This window comes from Helianthus annuus, chromosome 5 (genome assembly GCF_002127325.2).
Source record: "Helianthus annuus cultivar XRQ/B chromosome 5, HanXRQr2.0-SUNRISE, whole genome shotgun sequence".
NCBI classification, from domain to species: Eukaryota; Viridiplantae; Streptophyta; class Magnoliopsida; order Asterales; family Asteraceae; genus Helianthus; species Helianthus annuus.
The window spans coordinates 140,905,526-140,930,871 of record NC_035437.2 but is presented as its reverse complement, the minus strand read 5'-3'; the positions used below and the strand labels follow the sequence as shown (position 1 = coordinate 140,930,871).

At 34.8% G+C, this 25,346-nt stretch overlaps 1 protein-coding gene and 2 long non-coding RNA genes across 3 annotated transcripts; all 3 read left to right on the top strand.

Moving 5' to 3' along the window:
• The first annotated feature begins 1,684 nt into the window (after window positions 1-1,684).
• LOC110903338 lies at window positions 1,685-4,532 on the top strand. The gene is made up of 4 exons (XR_002571852.2): window positions 1,685-1,741; window positions 2,684-2,847; window positions 3,948-4,194; window positions 4,444-4,532. It is a non-coding gene; the product is annotated as an uncharacterized LOC110903338 (long non-coding RNA).
• A 6,330-nt stretch (window positions 4,533-10,862) lies between these two features.
• LOC110903339 (serpin-ZXA) lies at window positions 10,863-11,646 on the top strand. Its single transcript, XM_022149355.2, has one exon. It carries the CDS (start codon window positions 11,048-11,050, stop codon window positions 11,567-11,569), a length of 522 nt encoding a protein of 173 aa, XP_022005047.1. The 5' UTR covers window positions 10,863-11,047; the 3' UTR covers window positions 11,570-11,646.
• A 2,314-nt stretch (window positions 11,647-13,960) lies between these two features.
• On the top strand, window positions 13,961-25,186 carry LOC118492554. The gene is made up of 3 exons (XR_004894462.1): window positions 13,961-14,326; window positions 14,403-14,453; window positions 24,641-25,186. It is a non-coding gene; the product is annotated as an uncharacterized LOC118492554 (long non-coding RNA).
• Window positions 25,187-25,346: the final 160 nt, after the last annotated feature.

The window sequence follows — 25,346 nt, the reverse complement described above, 5'->3', positions numbered from 1 at the left end:
CGATTGAAGGCCAGTAAGTTATTTTCGATCCTTAATCTGATCCACATATGTTTTTCTTCATTGATTCGTGTTTCATATTTGTTTAATCTTGATTTATATTTCACGAACCCTAATTTGCAGTGAAGCAATTCTCATGTATCTCTGATTCATCCTAATCGTTACCCTCTTGGTATGTTAAGTTTTAATCTTATAATCTTACGTTTATACAAAACCCTAATTATGATATGTGCAATTTTCAGACCTTCAAACTTCTACAAAACCCTGCTATGAACCGAATTCCCTTGATGTTTCCACTGATTGGATTCTATATAACATTTGGCTTCTAATTATTTCAATTTTCTAAGATTTTCTTCAATGGTAGCAGATCTCTGTTAATTTTCAAGTTATCGTTTTTGCTCAGGTAAATGTTCTATTGGTTTTTTTGGATTATATAATAGTTTATTATTGGCTTATTTTTTTTGTTAATCATATGTATATGTTATTGATTTAATTGGAATTAGATTTATATGATATGGTTTGAAACATGTGACTGTATTGTGATTTTTTGGGGTAAATTTGGTTACATTCACCAAGTGTAGAAGTGTAGATTGGATTTTGGAGTTTATAAATTGTGAAATTAGAGATCAGTGTAGAAAGATACTCTTACAACTCTTTTGATTCTACAATACTTTGTTTGTTCGGTTTTTTGATTTTGTTCCTGTTTGTTGAGAGATATTCAGTTTTCAATCATTTTCGCTCTGTGATTCTTTCCGAGTTTCTGGACAAATTTTTTTCCGGTAAAGTTCTTTTAACATCACGTTGTAGTTTTTATTATTGATTTATTGAAAAAGTTTCATTGAGTTCTTCTTCATCTAGGTAATCATTTTCTAGTCAAATATCGTTTTAGTTCTTTTAATCAGTTGTAATAATACCTTAATTCCCACAATCGATATTATTAGGTGTCCATACCGGTTGTCGTAGTATTGTAGCTCCATCACCATTAAGTTTGGTTAAATAATACAATTAGTGTTGCAGAGATAGCACATGAGGATATACAAGAGGATATACAAGAGTAGTTTGAACTCGAAAAACAGTAGATAATGTTACTTCCACCAGTGGCGTATATAGAGTATGTTCTTAATCCCTTTCGGCTTGAGTTACTTTATTGTCAATTGTTTTTTTATTTAACAAGATTAATATTCAATCAGTACTTATTTGTTAATAATAAGAATTATATTATGGCTACATATTTATTTATTTATTTAGAATCCCGTATGGGTCAAACAAGGTTAAAGTCACTAGACTTTATACCTTTTATACCAAGTTACTAACCAAATGGGTCAAGCTAGTTTACTTCATTTTTTGAATCATAAGACTATGAGGGGCGGAATGGCCAATTTTGGTTTGTGTCCCTTAATTGGGTCAACTGGAAAAAAAAAAACTACCTCAATGTGGATTGAGGCAAATGGGTTGAAGTCACAAAAGTCATATATTGTATACTAACCAAATGGGTGAGAAATGGGCGATGGTTTGTGTTTTTTTTAAACAGGTAAATGAATAAAAAACTAGCTGAAAGTGGAATGGGTCAAATTGGTAGAAGTAACCGAAGTCTATATATTGTATATACGATAAGTTTGAAATGGATTTTGGTTCCACTTTGCTTAACTTTAATTGAGTCATTTCCACAACAATCACCTGCTTTTTTTTTTCAGCTGCAGCTTAAGAAAAACATTAACCAAAGCAAGTTCAGGTTACCTCAAAGGTTAGTTTTGGTTTACATATAATAACTCCACAGATAATGAATACAAGTTACTTCTTATTTTATGTACAAAACAATAACTTTGAAAAGAATACCAACTCCATTTTAAAAGGATCAGTCAAATTAAAATGGGGGATTTTAGAACTTAAAAGAAAAACTTAACAGTAATGTTTCAGCTATGTTTTAAGATATGAAAGATGATCAATAAATTATGTCCTTTGAGGGAGGCTTTTTGAGATTCAGTAGGTAAGTTTACATTATTTCAATATTAGTGTTCACTTATGTTGCATATTAACAATTTATACAACAATCTTGCCGAATAATTGGAAGAAACTTCTAATCTTTGGGTGATATGAGAGTTTTAAATTAAAGTAGCGAGTGTGGAAGATATAGTCTCATCCCGTATGTTTGACTTCTTGAGTCAACTCTACATACTCAAATAAGAGATATTTACGGTCCGGTTCAACCGGTTTTTACGAGTTTTTGGGTGGAACCGGTAACTACGGTTTTTGGAAAAACTAAGCCAAAGCAGTCGGGTTGGCAGCATCGACTGGACTGTCGGACCAACCAAATGTTTAAGAATTGAACGGTTTACGAATAAAGTAAAAAAGAAAAAAATTAAGAGCACGTATTCGGCTAAACTAATAATCTATATATAGGGTAATGTTAAGTTCATATACGTAGAAAAACATGTTTTTTTAATATTATGGCGGTATGTTCATCCCGCCCTGTTACAAACCATAAACCATAAGCCAGACCACATTATTCCTGACCCATCTGAGCTCGCTGATTTAACTTGGTTTGGGCAGTTACGTCGGTTTCGATGGTTTTTTAACATCACTAACTCAATTAGCACTACCTTTTTTAATTCTTACTTTCAGGTTTCCGGTTCCATAGTCTATCAAATTACCACTAAAGTTTCACTTTTATATCTTTTCATTTTAGAACGATGAACAAAAATGGTCAAATTATGGAACCAGGTTCGTGCATGTTGGTGGGTTTGTACGGTGGAGATGGTGCCTCCCAACGATGGTGGCTCTCGCTTCCAGGAACAATCACAGAGGTTTTTAGTAGCAAACTGACTTGACTCATGAAGTTTGCAAAAAGAGGTAAGAATATTTGTGCATTTGTGTTTTTTTTCCTCATATGGTCTCCATACTATTTTCCATAAGATTTATATATTTATTCACAAGATAGTTTAAACATTTGTGAGTTTTTTAAACAATACAATAAATATCTAAGTATAATATAGGGTGTTTGAATATTTGTGAGTTTTTTAAACAATACTATAAATATCTAGCATTGGGGCGGAAGACCAAATGTGACTCTTTAAGCTATTATTGTTAGTAGTAGTAATAGTACTCACAGTAGTTCAAATGGGTGCCAATGAATAAGGTAAGAAGAATACTCTTTTTTTTGCTTCTCTATTTTGACTTTATAGGTCAACTCTTTAGAAATTCTCACCATTCAAATTGATATGGTTTTTATTATAATTTAACACCTATTTATTGTTTTGAAGTTCTTCAAAAGTTAATAGTATTCATATCAAAAGTTAATAACTCATGACCGGTTCAGAAAATTAGTCCTAATGAATTTGTCATAGATGAAGTAGACTTTGAAGACATCGCTTTTGACTAGATGACTTAAGAGAAGAGTTTAAGGTGTGCAATATTCATGAATTGTCATTGATTGCATCTGTAGTAAAGAAAGATGCCAACCTTATTAAGTTCATGTATGCATGTGTTCGATTGTTGTCTACAATAATTGGACCATATTCCTTAATTATCGGTTATAATCTTTTATCTCATCTCAACCACTCAAATTTCATTTTTTTTTTATTGATCCGCCTATGGGTCACATTGGTGAAATATGGAACTAGATTAGGCCTGAGGTACAAAAAGGGTGATGTGGGAAAAATATTTATTTAAATGGGTGATTTTCCAAAAGGGTGTTAGTGGGAAAAAAGTATTTATTAAAATAGATGTTTTAAAAAATTGTATATTTTTCAATAGTATTTCGTTGGCCTGTAAAAAAAAAGGAAGATAACTTTGCTTCAAGAAGTGGGTCAAGTTTTGGATACAAAGATTGACTAGAATGCATTGGACAAATGTAGTTTATAAGAAAGTATTTAGAATGCGTTGGAAGCAAAACAACTGGCTTGAAGTCTCTTTTAACAAATTAATAACCTAAATCTGTTAATTTGTTGCAGGTGATAAATAAAGAGAAGGTTGCTTTGTAAAGGTGAAGATGATATATTATCTTCGTTGTGCTGAGCAGGGGCGGTTCTTAGAAGGCCACGGCCCGGGCAAAATTTTCGGCCGTAGTGCTAATTTTTCACATTTTGATCGAAATTTTTATATATACTACGTTTGGCCCGGGCTTACCCGGGCTTTTTTAGTGCCCGTGTCTTTCGGCCCTGGCACGTTCAACGGGCAAGATCCGCCACTGGTGCTGAGGTACGATCTCTATAATTTTGCATATCTGATTTCGTATTGTACGTATTTTTTAGCATCATATTTGTAAACCAATCTTGATTTCAAATTAATGTACTAAAGCAACTTTTTATTCAACTCGCAAAAACTGTTTGTGAACGCCCAAAAAATACTACTTGTGACTGGTGTTTAACTTATTACTTTGTATTGTGACTGACTTACTTTTGCTTCTTTTTGTCGATGATATATGCTCTGGTAACATATATCATGGAGATTGGAGAACTGAGGCACAATAGGTGGTCTCTTTGTTTGGTTTTATGCATTGGCTAGAAACTGGACATCTTTTAATACACACCGAAGTGGAAGAAAAATTATGGTGTAAGTCACAGTTTGTGTTTTTTTAGTAATGAACATGTGATTCAAACTCCTCACCAAAATTAAGTATACTCTATTTCTTAATTTGTTGTTTAGATTTTCTACTCTTACATTTTGGTTTAGGGTACAGGAGATAGAGTCGTAACTTTGTGGATTAGTTAAAGAAGAAGAAGCATGGTTTGTTGTATATGGAAATTGATGGAGGGATTGCCAGCTATATCATGTATCATCAACACTAAACCTGCTGGTATCATCATCAATTAATTTTCTTTTTCAGTCGCTTATGTTATGTTTATGAATCCTTTTTTACTGTAACAATTTGAAAAGGATCGTCATCAATTAACTTTTGAGACACCAGGTAATCAAATTTTTGCACAAAATTTCAATCTTTTGAATGTAACAAATTGAAAAAGGATTTGATACGTTTGTTAGATTGAATACTAATCGCTTATGTGTGTTGAACTGATTTGTTAAAATGAATACTAATCACATACTAGCATTACTCCTAGAACTATTATGAGTATAAAGAGATTTTCAACGAATTGTGATCGTTGCATATTCATGTATTTTAATTTGTCGTTGTACTCTAATATATTCATTTGTGTTTTAACATGTATGAAATCATAATATTTATGTCAATGATGATACTGAAGATATTTTATTTTAGCAACCCGTGTAATACACGGGTTCTTAAGCTAGTCTAATATAAAACTAAACAAACCCGTTCATATGGATAAAGTTATTTCTTTGAAATTTAAAAGGCAAGATAATAATTTTGAAATAAATTTAAGATACCAATATATAAGAGATAACTATTGGTATCACTAAATACATAACAACTTGAATTATAAATAATTTGAAATTGAAAACTACAAATGAAAATTTGTTAGTGTTGCTAAATCTTAAATAACGTTTATACCCTGAAGTTTAACAATTTTATTTTTTGGTTACCAGTCAAATGTAAACTCAAGAAGCTATGCAGATATCTTTTACCGTAATAATGAAAAGAGTTAATTGCCAAAATCGTCCCTGAGGTTTGGGCACGTTTGCCATTTTCCTCCAAAATGATACTTTTGTAACAAATTTCCCCCAACGTTTGTAACTTTTTGCTATTTTCATCCAAACCACTAACTTAGTTTATTTTTTCTATTAAGTTGAGGATATTTGGATGAAACTGACAAATATAAAACCACAGGGACGATTTTGGCAATTTACTCAAACCTTTTTTAATTTCTTTTATTTAATTATTTTTGTTACATGTATAATAAAAAAGAATATACATAGAGTTTTTAGAAAAAAAATTAATAATTTTGTCACATAATTTTTATAAATTTTCATCCAAATCACTAACTCGGTTTATTTTTTCTGTTAAGGTGAATGATGTTTTAAATTTTATAAATTAAGACAGAAATTAATTTACAGCTTCTTTATATAAATCAGTTTTATAAAGAGAAAACGTCATTGGTGTACATCATATCACAATGGATTACAACTGTTAGTATTTAAAAGTTGTAGAGATAGAAAAAAATTGTAAAACGTTACATATTTTTTAAATGTGTTGAGCACCTAGGAAATATGTTGGTAGAAATAAAATATTTATTTAATTAAGATTATGAGGGTAACTAACTAATACTTATTCTGAGTTTCTTGAGTAAACAAACTTTTGGTTCATATCATTATAATTACAATTTGGTGAGTAATTTTAAGGTTTGGTAATGATACGTTGTTTGATGGGGGGGGGGGGGAGCACTGGCTTCTGTTTTCCTTAGGATCGAATTTAAAAGGGTAGAAGATGAATTACAAATTTGGTACATATGATAAGATTTTTTTATTTGATATTTTTCATTAAGGTCACCGGCATTTTAGTTTTATAAAATTTAGATGTTTAAGTAGATTTTATTTTTATAAAACTGGTCTATATAAAAAATTAGAAATTAATTTATGTCTTAGTTTATAAACATTCTTCACCTTAATAGAAAAATTAACTTAGTTAGTGGTTGGATGAAAATTTATAAAAACTATGTGACAAAGCTATTATTTTTTTCATATAGAAATAGCATGTATATTCTTTTTTATTATATATGTAACAAAATTAATTAAATAAAAGAAATTTAAAAGAGTTTGAGTAAATTGCCAAAATCGTCCCTGTGGTTTTATATTTGCAAGTTTCATCCAAATATCCTCAAGTTAACAGAAAATATAAACTTAGTTAGTGGTTTGAATGAAAATGGCAAAAAGTTACAAACTTGGGGGCAATTTGGTACAAAAGTGCCATTTTGGACGAAAATGACAAACCTGACTAAACCTCAGGGACGATTTTGGCAATTAACTCTAATGAAAAATAATTTAATTTTTATGGAATTTAAATTACATCCATATAAAAAATAATGAAAGTGTATTTTTTTTAAGAATAAATATAAACTTTGTAAAGTTAAATGTAAACTAGTATTAAGCAACCCCGCGTTGCGGTGGGGACGAGCATTAATGCCACACTACTGCCAGCGACCACCAATACTAAAGTTGTGGCGTGTTAATGCGAAGAAATTAAACCGAAACGTAAAATAAAATAACTAAGTTGATCTAGGACTCGCGCGTTACAATGAACCCGCGTCTATTTTTCCCGTTTAACAGGTTCATCGTAATCTATATATAATATATATCATTGCCACTATACAAACCATAATGCATACATTACAACAACCATTGCATTAATATGTTTCAAATTATATTTAACTCTAACACCCACGCGCATTGCGGCACAAGAACATCGTAAACCCCGAATGGATTAGTCCGCACGTCGTGTGATGCGTTAACCGTACGGAAACGCGCATTTTGACGTATCGAATTGAACCACAGGTAACCTATATAAGCATTGCGATTGAATCAAAACGTAAAGTAAATCAAATTTATATGTGAGACGACTCATACATAGAAAAGAAACTACAATTTGACTCCACACGTCGAAACAAAATTTACGAAACATACACAAAATACGCACGAATACATATTATATTTGTCCTGACTCATCTCCCAAATCGAAACGTAGACCAACTCAAATTTATAGTATATAAAAATATGCACATTAAATTTTTTTATAATGAAAAAGTATTATATTTGACCTAAATCGTTTTCTAGAAAAAGTTTACGTCGAAACATAGAGCAAATCATATTTATTCTGACACGTAAATAAAAATATGCACGTAAAATAGTTTTTTTTTTTAAGTAAAGAAGTATAGGGGTAAACTCGAATCAAATTATTGGTAAAATACTTAATAGGTCAAAAAGGTTCGTAAAACCGTACCAAGTAGCACCAATGCAACACAATTGCCGGCGACCCCAACATTGGAAAATTTCGTAAAAAATAAAATAAATAAAAAAGGAAAAAATAACAGGGAACGAAAAGCAGACGTAAAATCGTTGAACCACGCACGCCCGTTGTTGTGTGTTAATGCGAAGAAATTAGACAGAAACGTAAAACGCAGAAAAGAATAACTAAGTCTAACGGGGAAAATAAACGTGTTGCGACGAACCTGTCAAATAGAAAAAAAAATATACCAAAAAACGGTGAACCCCACACACATGTTGTGTCGTGTTAACTTGCAAAATTTAGAACAAAACGTAAAATGAATAATTTGTGAAAGATGAAATTTATAAGGGACCAAAGATGAAAATAAAAAGTGTTAGGGTTAAATTGCAAAAGAAGAAAAACATTGGTTAGAAAGGATTAATTAACTTTTTTTTTTTGAAAATCTCCCCAATAAAGTACAACTTATTGCTAATTTATAGTTTATAATATGAAGTAAAAAATCATCACGGTATATTAGTAATATTAGATTATATATTAGATTAGATATTGATATAATCTAGAGTAAATTGCTAAAATAGTCCCTAACGTTTGTTCACATTTGCTAGATCCATCCAAAAAAAGATTTTTTCTCATATGAACCACTGAGGTTTCAAAAAAGTTGCTAAATCCATCCAAACTTCAGGGATGATTTTAGCAATTTAATAAAACAAACTTTTTTTGGATGGATTTAGCAAATGTGAACAAACGTCAGGGACGATTTTAGCAATTTACTCTATTTATTATTTTCATCTTTTTATTATATCTCTTAATTAACATAAAATCTATTTATTTTCATCTTTTTATTAAATTTCTTATTTAACATAAAATATACTAGTTTTTTTTTTCTTTGAACGACGAATTTCTACAACAGGCGATAGATTCGCACCTGCTTTTTGATGCGAAGCGTGAGCCCGGTTAAGACAACATAGTCTTGGCCAGAGTGGGGTGGAGGGCCTGCAAAAGCAGGTGCGAATCTATCGTCTGTTGTAGAAATTCGTCGTTCAAAAAAAAAAAAAAACTAGTAGATTTTATGTTAAATAAGAAATTTAATAAAAATATGAAAATAAATAGATTTTATGTTAATTAAGAGATATAATAAAAAGATGAAAATAAAAAAAATAGAGTAAATTGCTAAAATCGTCCCTCACATTTGTTCACATTTGCTAAATCCATCCAAAAAAAGTTTGTTTTAATAAATTGCTAAAATCGTCCTTGAAGTTTGGATGGATTTAGCAACTTTTTTGAAACCTCAGTGGTTCATATGAGGAAAAATCTTTTTTTGGATGGATCTAGCAAATGTGAACAAACGTTAGGGACTATTTTAGCAATTTACTCTATAATCTAATATAAAACTAAACAAACCGGTTCATATGGATATAGTTAAACTAGATTAATATTATTAATTATTAATCTAATATATATAAGAATTACTTACGTAACAATAAAAGATCATGAGTAATTTAAGGATTATCTAACATGAATATAGTTAAATGTACCTGTAAGGCGTGTCCCTATAAGTTTACATTAGTATATAGTATAGATTTAGAACACTGAATACTTTTGAAATATCTTATAACAATAACAATAATAATAATAATAATACATTTATAATTATCTCATGAAACTTAACAAACTAATAACCTAGGACTAGGATTTTATTATCAGGATAAGTCTTAATATCGACATAATAGGGATTTCAAATATCTAAACAAGCGTCAATGACTCTATATAATCAACCAAAAGCCTAATCTCCATTATCAAGAAAACTATCGTCTCTGTTACAACCACAGCCGTCCCCTCTAGTTCCACCACCCCACCACACACTTCGATCTTTGCCTTTTGAATTCGTTTGCCAGGTACCAAAACCACCATATAATTCAACTTCATTGACATCTCAATGTTTTCTGATTCACAGAAAGATTCCGGTTTAGTTACTAATTCTGTGTTAGGCAGTATGGGAGCGACTTGGATTCCAAGTATGCAAGCCTTGTTTTCTTTCTTGATTCTTAGCATCTCCCTTTTGCTCGTCACAACAAGATATAGTAGCGTCTTTAATATCCCTCCTGTGGATTTTATCTCAAAAGCCGACGTTCATTCCTTTCAGCCACAGCACCTCAATGAATCTCTTCAACCACCAATCACCAACTTTCAACCACCACACGTCGATGAATCTCCTCAACCATCAATCAGCAACAAAACCCGCGCCTCAATGGCCCTGGCAACGCACCTTCTCACCCAGAAACAAAACGATTCCAACGTTGTTCTCTCGCCCCTTTCCATCCATGTCCTCCTGAGCATGGTAGCAGTTGCTTATGATTATGACCACAGACGCGATCGGCTCCTCACTTTCCTCGAAACAAAATCCACTTACGAGCTCTCCATGCTTCAACGGAAGTTTCTGTCTTCGATCGTAGCTGATGGTAGCCCAAATAGTGGACCTCAATTGTCTTTTGAAAACGCGGTTTGGATCGACAAAAACCTTCTTCATAGTTGTTCTTTCAAAAGTGTAGTGACCGGTGGCTCTTATGGAGCCGCTTACAACCGGGTCGACTATAACCGGACCAAGGTCAGTTCTACTTTTTGCTTTTTTTTTTCTGTAAGAATAAATATGTATTTATATGTATTTAATCTAGTAACTATTATTATCATTTATATAATATAGATCAAAATATATTAAAACCTATAATAAAATTAGTTGTTAATTGTTGATGGACCGATTTAAAATATGCGAAACATACCAGTTATTTTACAAATAGTTTATTAATATTATATGTGACGAATCTGTTTATCCAAGTTCTATGCAACTGTTATCATGTAAGCTTTAGAGCATATAATGTGTTTATTAAATGTTTGGTTGATAATTCAATAGTGTTCAATTTTGATGGTTATTTTGTCTACAAACTTCATGTATATGACTGTTTGGCGTTCTCATAGGCGGTCGAGGTAGACAACGAAGTAAATTTATGGGCCGAAAAGAAAACGAGTGGTTATATTAAGGAAGTCATTCTTGCTAATGATGCAACTAGCACTTTCAGACGACTCATCTTTGCAAACGTAGTCTACTTCAAAGGAGAATGGAGTCAGAAGTTTGATCCGACAAAGACAAAAGAATCCGACTTCCACCTCATCGACGGTAACAAAGTTCAAATTCCCTTCATGACCAGCAAGGAAGACCAATTCGTGACTGAATATGATGATTTCAAAGTAGTGGGTCTTCCCTATTCACAAGGTCAAGATAAACGCCAATTCACAATGTACATTTTCCTCCCAGACGCAAAAGACGGCCTTCAATCTTTACTACAAAAAATTGATTACACACCAGAGTTTTTTGAACGTCACATTCCACGCGAAATGGTAGAAGTTGGACAGTTTTTGATACCAAAATTTAACATCTCATTCGGGTTTGAAGTGTCTGATATGTTGAAAGAGTTCGGGCTTGTATTGCCTTTCAACAGTACGGATGGTCCGATCAGCATTCACCAAAAATCATTTGTGGAGGTGAATGAAGAAGGTATAGAAGCTGCACCTGCAACACTTATGATGGACAGTTCAGCAAGAATGGCTCGTGATAAAGTTGATTTTGTGGCTAATCACCCATTCTTGTTTGTGATTAGAGAAGATGTGAGCGGGGTCGTGTTGTTTATGGGAAAAGTGATTGACCCTAGTGTTGTTGAATAGGTAGTTGATGTCTCTAGTTTCGTTCATACTTTGCGTCTTTTGCTATGAACAGTCGAGGGTTAATTTTCATTTATTAATTTTTTTTGTTGGAAAAGAACACGATACTGGGCTTTTTTATGCCAAAAGATTTTTGGTCTAGTACTACTATTAGACTATCTCCAATGCTAAGGGCGCTCTTAGGCGTCCTTAGCTGTCTAATCAGACGCCACGTCATATCCTTATAAATCCTTAAAAATCCTTAAAAATCCTTAAATCATCGAACTTCACCTCCAACCATACAAACATCCTTACATTTTCCACATCATCACTCATTTTTCTTTAAATTCAATTACTTAAATTATTAAAAATGTATTTAAATAATTAAATAGTTAATACAAGTAAATAGGTGATATCTAAAATAAAATAGTAACTATATTTAAAAAAATATTAATACATCTGAACTCCAGGATACATGCAATAGATTGGTTTTTTTAATCGGATTTTTCAGAATTTGCTTTTTAATGGGATTTTTCAGAATTCGTTATTTATTTAAAATGGTTTTTTTTTTTTAACTTAAATCAAACCTAAAGGTTTAAAATTTAGTTTACTACAATTAAAGGGGGTGAATATAAAACTTTTAATATTAAAATTAAAGGTTTATCTCTTTATTGACTTTTATACTTCATCTTCCTCGCAATTTTCACCAATAAAGCTTTCCATAATTCCATGTCTTCAATGTTGAAAAATATTTAGTTTTTTCTCCATTAAAAGTTCATATATAAACTGAAAGATTTTTGTTGGAAATATAGAAAAAGAAAACGAAATGGCTCAACAACCGAGGCAACCCAAGCCCTTAAGTTTGGACGCCTCACCTTCAGACATCTTCAGGCGGCTGGCTCCAACGCAACGCCCGACTTCGGGCGACTCCGACGTGACTCGGATGACCTAATTTCGAATGCGTTAAAGATAGTCTTAGCATCTTTGGGGATTTAGTTCCATTCAAGTTATTGATGTTGTACTGTTTTGTCTTGCTCATTACTCTTATGTCCTAATATTCTGCACCACAAATAAAATTGAAAACAACAATGGTTTATAACTTATAACTAAGAATTTTAAGAGTATTGGGTTGTTTAAAGCTTTTGGGTCGAACCCATATCTTAGATTGCGTGTTAAATAAACTAGTACTTTGCCCATCGCGCATTGCAGCGACGGACAGCAGGTGGAAACATGTATTAAGACAACATGCTATTTGTAAAACACAATTTAAAAAAAAAATGTAAAACACAATGCGTAAAAGATAATTACAAAAAAGTGTAAAACACAAGTGTAGACACGAAGTGTAAAATATTATGCCTAAGACATTTCGTAAAACACAATGCGATATCATTTGCAAAAGTAGTAGTCCAGGGATTACAAACTTACAGTTGCAGTTTTTGAAAGATAATCATCATCATCATCATCATCATCATCATCATCATCATCATCATCATCATCATCATCGTCGTCATCATCATTATCACCATCATCATCGTCAGTAAATCACACCCATAGCAAAACTAAGGTGGGGCCTGAGGAGGGTAGATGTAGACAGCCTTACCTCTACCCCGTAGGGATAGAGAGGCTGCTTTCAATGAGACCCCTGGCTCAATTGTAGTTTTGTATCAAGCCTTGGACCTGAGGTACAAAACACTCAAACAATTGGGACAAAGACCGACTGGTGCATGTACCCCCGTGTCTTTCAACTATCCACATGATACATGATTAACCATCCACCACTTTTAACGTTATTTTCACAAAATTAGTAAAGCGGGTATAAAAATGAAGTAATAGAGCAAAGCATAAAAACGCAAAGTCTAAAAAAAGGAAAAGTGTAAAAGTAGAAGGGTGGTGGCGGAAATATGTAAAAGATGAGGGAGTGGTGGTGGAAATGTAAAAGCAGAAGGGTGGTGATGTAAATGTGTAAAAATTGAGAGGTGATGGTGGAAAAGCAAAGCAATGGTATTGGCCAAGTTTGAAAGATGATGGTGTTGTTGTGGAAATTGTAAAATGAGGGTGGTGGTGACAACGTTTGAAAGTTGGGGTGTCGTTGGTGGCGTAAAAGCCACCGACTTTGTTGTTTAAGATATGTAATACTAATAAAAGAGTAACTTTAATGCCACATGGCATTCTCTTAAAATGAAAAAATTCACCAAAATGCCATGTGGCAATTTATTATGCTATCTCAACCTTATAATCTATATATCTATATATAATCTAAAATTTAGTTATATGTTCTATTTTAAAATCAACATTTATGATGTTTTAAATGCAGTACTTAAAATAATATTCTTTAAAATAATCTATAATCTATATAAATCTATAAATCTATATCTAAATCTATAAATCTATAATCTATAAATAATAATAAATAATAAAACTATATAAAGCATTTCAGTGGGATAAAAATGAAATTTCCTAGAGGAATTTTAAGACACCATAGGAGGTCTCAGGTTAATATCCCCATTTTTTGTCCCCTGTTTCCGAATATGGCCCCGTAAAACCCTACTGTGTGCATCGTGCCTTCCGTCTTCCATTTGCAAATGAAGCGTCTCATCTTCCAGTGGTTTCCATAACCCTATGTTATATATTGAATGAATTAGAGTTTCATTAACATTTCAGAAGCAGCGCAGAGCTGCAAGATCGAAGCCATTCAATTCTGCCCCTTCGTTTCCAAAACCTCAGCCCCCTCTATAATCCACAATTATCATTCAGGAAGCCTGCCTGAAATCACCATACCAGGTATTACCTCCAAACTCACCATTCATCTTCTTTTCTTTGCCATATCTTTCTTACACTTGATTTGTGCAATATATAGATTTCTTATGATTTGGAGCATTCAAATTGGGCTTCCATTTTTCAAACCCAGGTGAGGACTTCTATTATTTATCACTACTTTCTTGAATTCACCATGATTTACTGTCTGATCTTATGAGTATGGGGCTGGATTGAGTCACACTTTCCTATGTTTCATTGTCTTTAATTTATGCATACAAGGTGCTTGATAAAATGTCTATGTGAAAACTGTTGAACTTGGGTTGATTCGTAATTCAAGTTGTTGCTTTGAGTTTCTTTATTTAACTGATGTATAGTCCAAAAGTGTTAAACTTGGGTTATACCATATTTACATGTTGATTAAAGTTGCTTAATTTGATTGCCCACCAATGTATTTTACCTATATCTCAAATGGTTCGAATGAAAACTTGGCTACCAGAGCACAGAGTCAATAGAGCTGAAAGTAGCCGGAAAACTATATCCAATCAGGATAGTCATTGGTAACATGACACTGGGCATGGAATTGCCTGAGCAAGATTAGCATCAAGCGAGGAGGCACGGTTGGTGTCACGGCCCCCGGTCCCGGTTTGACCCGGTTCCAGAGCCGCGGGACAGGAAACCTGCGGTATCAAATTTTGGCGACAGCGGAAGTCTTAACTCAGGGTCTTTTAACACCGAAAATGCTCGTTTAATATATTACCCCAAGGTTTAGGGATAAAATCCCATAATTTACAATAAGTTGATTTCACAAAGAAATCTTTATTTTTCAAAACATGTTTTATTTATTTATTTATATTGAGCCACTTCTCTGAGCTGGTAGTGCTTTACTGCACTTTTCCTGGATCACACAGATCACCTGAAACATGTTTGAAAAAGGTTTTGTTAGCGGGGAAATACTGAGTGAATCATTCAGTTTTCTAAAATGACCCATTAGTTACAAATTACAGTATTAAGAGCGATTACAATGTTTCTGATATCAACCCAACTACCCACAGTATTTGTCACTCGACCATTCATTGGCTAGCCCATTTGTCCAATGGTGTTTGTGACTGTGGTCAGATCACCCCTTGGCCACCCGTTTGTCCAAGTGTGACGGGAAACAAGTAATGTATACAAAACCCCACATACCGGCTGTAATATGGTGATTACAAAGACTTAATCCCTGTAATTATAACTTTGAAAATAATTTGGAGTTTTGTAAAACAATTGATAAAAAGAGAATGACTCACATTGCAGATTTAACGAGCAAGATATAAGCCTACTGATTAGCCTTGATTAAACCTAATTTAACACAATGTACACACAAACGGGTTAGTAACTAATACAGCAGTTACGTCAATTCACGAGATTAAACCCTCACAACGATTAATCAGTGCAATACTTAATAATTCAATCGGATTTACAACGAATAACAGAGCATAGTCCGAATTCGAACAGCACTCAAATATTCGAGTCGAAATCACAATGAACAATCAAAGTACAAGCTCAATTTGAGCAGCACTCGGACTATCGTTGGACAATTATAATCGATCGGACGTTGAATCGTAATAGCGATCGAGTTATTACCCTGATTGCGGCAGCACTTCGTGATCGTGTGTGTTTAATTGTGTTGCAACAGTTCTAACTCGACGTACAGACAAAATTTGTGCGTCGTTTTAACTTCAGAAGCTAAGTGCCAATGCCGGCTATTTATAGTGATTTTTGGGACACGCTTACGGACCGCATGCCCTTCTCCTTACTGTCTGTAAGCTAAGCAGTCTATTTCATAGGCTGCCTAGGCTTGGGTATAGCTTGGGTGATTCAAAATTTCAGCCAATCAGAACTTTGCAACGTTTAATTTAGATAATTATTAAACTAGGGTTTGCCCTCCTCGAGTTTTAGGGGCCCTGATCCTGATTCCGATTGTTCTGAAAATTTTAGGGCTAATGCAAAATTACTTGGGTGTCTTAATTAGGGTTTTCTTATTGACTAATTATCGTCCTAATTATTGATTTTAGTGACAGTTGTTACATCCTCCCCACCTTAAGAAAAATCTCGTCCTCGAGATTTATTGGAATAAATGAGGATATTTTCACTTCATTTCTGACTCCAGCTCCCAAGTATATTCTGGTCCTCTCTTTGAATTCCATTTGACTTTGACCAGCGCTAGTCGTTTGTGCTTGAGAAACTTAAATTTTCTATCTTCTATTTGTAGTGGTTTCTCTACGAACTTCAATTTTTCATTCACCTCTACATCTTGAAGAGGTACTACCAGGGATTCGTCTGATAAACATTTCTTGAGGTTGGATACATAAAATACATCATGTACTCCAGATAGTTCTTCTGGTAGTTGTAGTCGATAAGCAACTGGTCCTATTCGTTGGATCACTGGAAATGGTCCTACGTATCTGGGACTCAGTTTTCCTTTCTTACCAAATCGTACTACTCCTTTCCAAGGAGAAACTTTCAAAAGTACTTTATCTCCGACTTGAAATTCTAACGGCTTACGGCGATTGTCTGCATAACTCTTCTGACGATCTCGAGCCGTTTTCAGTCTTTCCTTGATTTGAGTTATCTTGTCCGTAGTTTCTTGTACAACCTCAGGACCTGATAATTGACTTTCTCCTATTTCTGCCCAACACACTGGGGTTCTGCACTTGCGTCCGTACAGTGCCTCGAATGGAGCAGTTTCAAATGCTCGAATGATAACTATTGTTATAAGAGAATTCAATTAAAGGTAGATGGTTATCCCAATTTCCACCAAAATCTATCACACATGCTCGGAGCATGTCTTCTAGAGTTTGTATCGTCCTTTCACTTTGTCCGTCTGTTTGTGGATGGTATGCGGTACTCAGATTTAGTCGAGTTCCCATTGCTTTCTGAAAACTTGTCCAGAATTGGGAAGTGAAACGACTATCTCTATCTGATACAATGGAGAGTGGAACTCCATGTAAGGACACTACTTCGTCTACGTACAGCTGGGCTAACCTTTCCATGCTAAAGGTTTCTTTCATTGGTAGGAAATGAGCTGATTTGGTTAATCGATCCACAATTACCCAAATCGCATCATTACCTTTTTGGGTTTTGGGTAACTTAGTAACAAAATCCATTGTTATGAGTTCCCATTTCCATACAGGCATTTCCAGTTGCTGTAATAGTCCGGAAGGTTTCTGGTGTTCGGCCTTAACTTGTGAACAAGTTAGACACTTAGATACGTATTCGGCTATATCCCTTTTCATTCCTATCCACCAGAAATTGTTTCTTAAATCTTGGTACATCTTATTATTTCCTGGGTGCATGGTATACCTAGATTTATGGGCTTCTTCTAGAATTTTATTTCTTAATTCTCCTTGCTTAGGTACCCAAATTCGTTTCTTATGGAATCTCCAAATTCCATCATTTCCTTGTTCTAGTTCCTTTAGGTAACCTTTCATTCCTTCAGCATCATCCTTGATTGATGTTTCTTATATCTTCTTCAATTGTTCCATTAAATCTACTTGTAGATTTAATCTAAGAGAACGGACTCGCTTTTGCTTCTCGTGGTATTTACGACTTAAGGCATCTGCGACTACGTTCGCCTTTCCTTCGTGATATTGAATATCACAGTCGTAATCGCTCAGAATTTCCATCCATCTTCTTTGCCTCATGTTTAATTCTTTTTGCGTAAATATGTATCTTAAACTTTTATGATCTGTATAAACAGTAAACTTACTTCCATACATATAATGTCTCCAGATCTTAAGGGCAAAAATTATGGCTCCTAATTCTAAATCATGAGTTGTGTAATTTTCTTCGTGCTTTTTCAATTGCCTAGAAGCATACGCAATTACCTTCTTGCGTTGCATCAATACACATCCGTATCCTAATTTTGAAGCATCACAATATACTTCGAAATCTTCTGTTCCTTCAGGTAAGGCTAAGATTGGAGCATTTGTCAATCTGTGCTTTAAAATCTTAAAAGCTTCTTCTTGGCTAGGTCCCCACTCAAACTTAGCGGCTTTACAGGTTAACTTAGTTAAAGGTACGGCTATCTTAGAGAAATCCTTAATAAATCTTCTGTAGTATCCGGCTAAGCCTAGAAAACTTCTAATTTCCATTGCTGTTTGTGGAACTTTCCATTTCGTGATTGCTTCTATCTTAGCAGGATCTACGTGAATTCCTTCGTGGTTTACCACATGACCTAAGAATTGCACTTCTTGTAGCCAAAATTCACACTTTGAAAACTTGGCATAAAGCTTTTCTTTTCTTAACAAAGTTAAGAGTGCGTGTAAGTGCTCACAATGTTCCTTTTGACTTTTGGAGTAAATAAGTATATCGTCGATGAAAACGATCACAAATTTATCCAAGTATGGTTTACAGATTCGATTCATCATGTCCATGAATGCTGCAGGTGCATTCGTTAGTCCAAAGGGCATGACTGTAAACTCATAATGACCATACCTCGTTCTAAAGGCAGTTTTAGGTATGTCTTCTTCTTGTACTTTCAGCTGGTGATATCTGGATCTTAAATCTATCTTAGAAAAATACCTAGCGCCTTGGAGTTGATCAAAAAGATCATCAATCCTAGGTAATGGGTATCGATTCTTAATGGTAACCTTATTTAATTCTCTATAATCGATACACATTCTCATTGATCCGTCTTTCTTTTTCACGAACAACACTGGTGCCCCCCAAGGGGATGAACTAGGTTGTATAAATCCTTTGCTTAGTAATTCATCTAATTGCTTTTTCAATTCTAGCATTTCGGTGGGTGCTAATCGATAAGGTGCTCTAGCTATTGGTACAGTGCCTGGAATTAAATGAGTCCTAAACTCTACTTCCCTATCAGGTGGTAATCCAGGTAATTCTTCTGGAAAAACATCTGGGTATTCTGAGACTACCGGGATATCCTGAAGTTCCTTATCTTTAGTGTTAATGATTACGGAAATCATATACACCATTTCCTGTTTTCTCGAATAACTAGCCAATTTCATTACTGAGATGAACTTTAGTGGTTTTCGCGGTCTATCTCCTGTAATTAAAATTACTTCTCCTGTAGGGGTACAAATTTCTACGGAATTCCTATCACATAGGATTCGAGCATGGTTGGCTACTAACCAATCCATTCCTAATACCACATCGAATCCGGCTAATTTCATAGGTAACAGATTTGCAGAAAACTTATGGCCTAATAGTTCTATTTTTCCTTTTTGCAAAACTTTATCTATGTTCACAGAATTTCCTTCTGCTGTTTCGACTGTAAAAATCATCCTAAGAGTGGTTAAGGGTAGCTTAAGAGCTTGGCAAAATGAAGTATTAATAAAACTTTGGTTCGCACCAGAGTCAAATAATACTTTTGCAAACACGTCATGAACTAGGAACGTACCGGCTATCACGTCTGGAATGAGTTTGGCTTCTTGAGTGGTCAACTGGAATGCTCGTACATTCTTCTTGGTTGCTCCCTCAGCCGTTTTAGCTTTGTTGTCTGCTAGTTTAACTAACTTAGGACATTCAGATTGGAAATGTCCCCTTTCTCTGCAGTTATAACAAATTCTTGTTTTCTTCCTGCAGTCTTCTTCACGATGTCCTCTTGCTTTGCAAAAATTACAAATTACATTGCATTGTCCATAATGTTTCTTTTTGCAATCTCTGCAGAAAGGAGGTGATGAGGATTGCCCTGTTCCTCTTTTCTTAGTATTACCCACACGAAATCCATGGGTAATCTTTTGAGCTAATTCCTTCTTGCAGTCTTCTTCTCTTGTGCGCACCAGTTCATCTGTTAGGGTATTAGCTAATTCCACAGCATCGTTAATAGTACGAGGTCTCGCAGCTTTAACGATTTACAGATCTCACTAATTAAACCCCAAATGTAACGGGAAATGAGTACCGGTTCTGGCGAAGCCAGTGTTGGAACTACTCTCGCGTATTCAAAGAATGTCGAAGTATAACCGCGACAATCTACTCCCGTCATGCGGTGACTTAGGAATTTGTTTGCCATTTGATCTTTTTCATATTCGGGACAGAATTTTCTTTCTACAAGACTCTTAAATTCTTCCTAGTTCATGGCATAAGCTATCCTTCTTCCTTTTGCCTGTAATATTGTGTTCCACCATTCTAGTGCTCCTTCTTTGAACAGATTTGAGGCATACATGACTTGATCCTCTTCGGCACATTTACTTATTGCAATTACTGCTTCGGTTTTCTCTAACCAACGTAGTGTAGCCGTTGCCCCTTCGTTACCTGCAAATTCAGTGGGTTTGCAAGCAAGAAACTCTTTGTAAGTGGAACCAGGTGTTGCAGCTTTCATTTTCTTAGGAAGTGGGGCTTGTCGTGAATCATTATCATGATTGTTATGATTGCTTCCTCCGTTTGCACTATGGCTAAAATTATCTTCCTGTGTACGTTTACTAGGAATGATTTGTTGTGGTTCAATAGGGTTCCTAGCAACAGCCATGATTGCTGGAATAGCATTGGCTATCCCCTAAGTAATGATATTTTCAATATCTTGTCTAGTCATATACTGATTTTCCTGATTTTGCTCGGATTGATTGTCTTCATTGACTGGCTCATTATTAACATTTTCCATCTGATGATTTTTTATAGATATAAATTTATTAGTGTCAAGTAATTGCAAATTCAGTAAAATAATTGCACAAAATCACAAAATCTCATCACGACACATTTCTAGTCAAAATTGTCGATTTCTCGACTTCTATTTTGAGGTTGTAAATTATGTATATATATATATATATATGTATATATATATATATATATATATATATATATATATATATATGCGTCCATACACACAGTATCTTACATAGTTTTATTGCCCATTTTACAGAGTTCTAGTTTTACTATTATGGCTATTATACAAACCTACTTCCTTAACTCCACTCTCTCGGTTGTTTAACTGGCAGTTCTAGTAACGATGCTCTCTTTCATCGTACTTCCAGGATAGTTGTTCCCCCATCTCCCTGATCCTATTCCCGGTACCTATCAGTTCTTCACCAAACTGACGAAGTTCGGCAAGGTTTTCATTACTCATTGGAGGATTAGGGATGGGTTCTGGATCAAATTGAGGAAGGAAGGTGTAGGGATTATTAACTATGCTTTGGAATTACCAGTCGTTTGTCCACCATTCTTCCATTTCGCCGAATGGTCGGGTGTGGATTAACGGGTCCGGAATAGCTGGTTCTAAGGTTAAGGGAAATTGGATTGTGGCCGGGTAAGGGTACAGATTATTGCGGATAGGGCTTATAACATCACAGTTGGCTAGTAGACGATCTATTTCGTCTTGGAATGTGATTCCTTCAGGTTGTTTTGAGCTCTCTCCGATCTCTATTCCCGTTTTCTTAGTGTCTTCCCTTATTTCTATTTCTGGTTGTTTTGAACTCTCTCCAATCTCTATTTCTTTTCCTTTGCTCACTGGATTTTCTATTTTAGGAAGTCTCCTATTTGTTGGTTTCATCCTGCGCACTTTCCTCCATCCTACATATCTTCTTCTCTTTTTAGGTTTGGATTTTTCCAGCGGTGGAGCTTGGAATTCCAGAGGTTCTTCTATGTCAGCAATGTAACCAGTAAAGTCGTGGGAGACTTCAATAGGCACTGGATATAAGTTGAGATTCTAAAACGCTTCCGATATCTCATTCATGCTGCATAGCACATATGCAAAATGCACAAAAATGCTAAGTTAAAACTTTGGAACAAAGTTTTACAAATAAACACTGAAGTTTTATTGCATTTTAATTTGTACAGAGAACAACAGAGAAGGTACACTCGACTTTATTTATTTACTAGATAGTGATTTTCTTCTAAACTCGATTTATTGGAAATTTAAAGGTTTGCATTTTCTGCTACGGTGGCTAGCATATAAAGATTTGCACATTTTTCGTCTAGTTTATCTTCCCAAGGTGAACTATTGCCTAATTCCTGGATTTCAGGATTAAACCTCACTTTCTTGACTTGGGGTTTCCGACTTTTCTTAATAATCGAATTTCTTTTCTCTGGGGTAAGAGGATTTTCATATTGGGCTTTTCGGACAAAAAATCCTTCTTCTAGGGTTGCTGGGTATTTGGAGGAAGAGGTTCCTTTTTCCTGGGTTGTAGTATCTAATTTGTGATAGATGGCAGAAAGCTTTTGTTTACCCATACTGTACTTAACAAATAATCGGTTAATAAAACACATAATCACAGAATGTCAACTAATAGGATTAAGTATTTTGTCAAATGCTTAATTCAGTAATAGGCTTAAATCAGTGGCTCGATCAGTGGCTCTATTAACCTGGCTCTGATACCACCTTTTTCCTGTCACGGCCCCCGGTCCCGGTTTGACCCGGTTCCAGAGCCGCGGGATAGGAAACCTTCGGTATCAAATTTAGGCGACAACGGAAGTCTTAACTCAGGATCTTTTAACACCGAAAATGCTCGTTTAATATATTACCCCAAGGTTTAGGGATAAAATCCCATAATTTACAATAAGTTGATTTCACAAAGAAATCTTTATTTTTCAAAACATGTTTTATTTATTTATTTATATTGAGCCACTTCTCTGAGCTGGTAGTGCTTTACTGCACTTTTCCTGGATCACACAGATCACCTGAAACATGTTTGAAAAAGGTTTTGTCAGCGGGGAAATACTGAGTGAATCATTCAGTTTTCTAAAATGACCCATTAGTTACAAATTACAGTATTAAGAGCAATTTCAATGTTTCTGATATCAACCCAACTACCCACAGTATTTGTCACTCGACCATTCATTGGCTAGCCCATTTGTCCAATGGTGTCTGTGACTGTGGTGAGATCACCCCTTGGCCACCCGTTTGTCCAAGTGTGACGGGAAACAAGTAATGTATACAAAACCCCACATACCGACTGTAATATGGTGATTACAAAGACTTAATCCCTGTAATTATAACTTTGAAAATAATTTGGAGTTTTGTAAAACAATTGATAAAAAGAGAATGACTCACATTGCAGATTTAACGAGCAAGATATAAGCCTACTGATTAGCCTTGATTAAACCTAATTTAACACAATGTACTCACAAACGGGTTAGTAACTAATACAGCAGTTACATCAATTCACGAGATTAAACCCTCACAACGATTAATCAGTGCAATACTTAATAATTCAATCGGATTTACAACGAATAACAGAGCATAGTCCGAATTCGAACAGCACTCAAATATTCAAGTCGAAATCACAATGAACAATCAAAGTACAAGCTCAATTTGAGCAGCACTCGGACTATCGTTGGATAGTTATAATCGTTCGGACGTTGAATCGTAATAGCGATCGAGTTATTACCCTGATCACGGCAGCACTTCGTGATCGTGTGTGTTTAATTGTGTTGCAACAGTTCTAACTCGACGTACAGACAAAATTTGTGCGTCGTTTTAACTTCAGAAGCTAAGTGCCAATGCCGGCTATTTATAGTGATTTTTGGGACACGCTTACGGATCGTATGCCCTTCTCCTTACGGTCCGTAAGCTAAGCAGTCTATTTCATAGGCTGCCTAGGCTTGGGTATAGCTTGGGTGATTCAAAATTTCAGCCAATCAGAACTTTGCAACGTTTAATTTAGATAATTATTAAACTAGGGTTTGCCCTCCTCGAGTTTTAGGGCCCTGATCCTGATTCCGATTGTTCTGAAAATTTTAGGGCTAATGCAGAATTACTTGGGTGTCTTAATTAGGGTTTTCTTATTGACTAATTATCGTCCTAATTATTGATTTTAGTGACAGCTGTTACAGTTGGCATAGGAGGCAAGATTTGGACAAGCACTTGCATAATGGCCATCTTTCAAAGAACCTTCACTATTTGCTCGCTATGTTGGCGCCAATATCAAATAGCGACACATGAGTGCTACGCTATGCAATTCGCTATAGTGAGCGCAATTAACAATTATGCTACTGGCTATTAATCCCAATTATTACAACACTGGCTACTAATGAAAATAGATGGGGATATATATATATTTATGATCTATTAGATCTTGGTTTAAGAAGTTTATGTTTCTATTATTAGACCATTCTAAAACTGAAGTGTATATATTTTAGGTTAGGGTCGTTTAATAATGCATTGCATATTATATTGGCTAATTATAGGGACATTGATTGTGGTTTTCAGTGGTTATATATGTATTTTTTGGGCTTTATCTTTAATTCCAAAAAACTGAAGTGTTATGATACACAGGAAAGCATGATTTTTGGACAATGGGCTGTAAGATATGTAGATATCTATTATATATTTAATTTTTTTAATGAAATGTGGAGTATTATCTAAAGTTATGTCTTATGGTTACAAAAACTTGCCTTTTGTAGGTTTTGGAGAAATTATACAAAGCTAGATGGGGTCTAGAGGATGGAGTAGGTAGCATTATCCTGGCTCCAACTCGTGAGTTAGCAAACCAGCTATTCGGTGTACTGAAATCTATCGGCAAGCATCACGGGTTCAGTGCAGGCCTTTTAATTGGTGGACACAAATACGACGAAGAGAAAGATCACGTGTAACGGAGATGGAAAACGCGTGTTTGATACCATGTAACGGGAGTAAACTGTCACCGGTAAGTGCTTAACGCAGCGCTTGACGCGAAACCTGCTTTGCATGAGTAACCAGCGCCAGTTACGAGCATTCAGGAAGAGTTGTTGATGGCAGAGAGATAATGGTTCAGTTTGCCAAATACGGGCCAGATGTTGAAAGAATGTGAGTCGAGTATTTGGTAATTTTGCGTCTGAATTAGCATTTTACGCGAATAGGAGCGTTCCCAAACGCTAAATCAGTCGGAACTTTCCCAAAACGTGATTTTATATGATTTGTAACGAATTTAATGAAAATCGCGTACGGCCTGTGTTTTCTGGTCCGGATCGTGAACCCGTGTCGCTTGGTTTTTACTCCGTTACGGGTGATCTGGTTCGCGATACGGGCGGAGGGGGTCTGTGATTCTTGTGATTATGGCTAATATGCATTAATATTAACTCATATGGGACTTGCTGGTAACTGGTGAGTTAATTGAGGGGAAGGCATCTC

Coding starts and splice junctions, on each gene's coding strand:
- LOC110903339 (XM_022149355.2), top strand. CDS start 11,048: ATGACCAGCAAGGAAGACCAATTCGTGACTGAATATGATGATTTCAAA.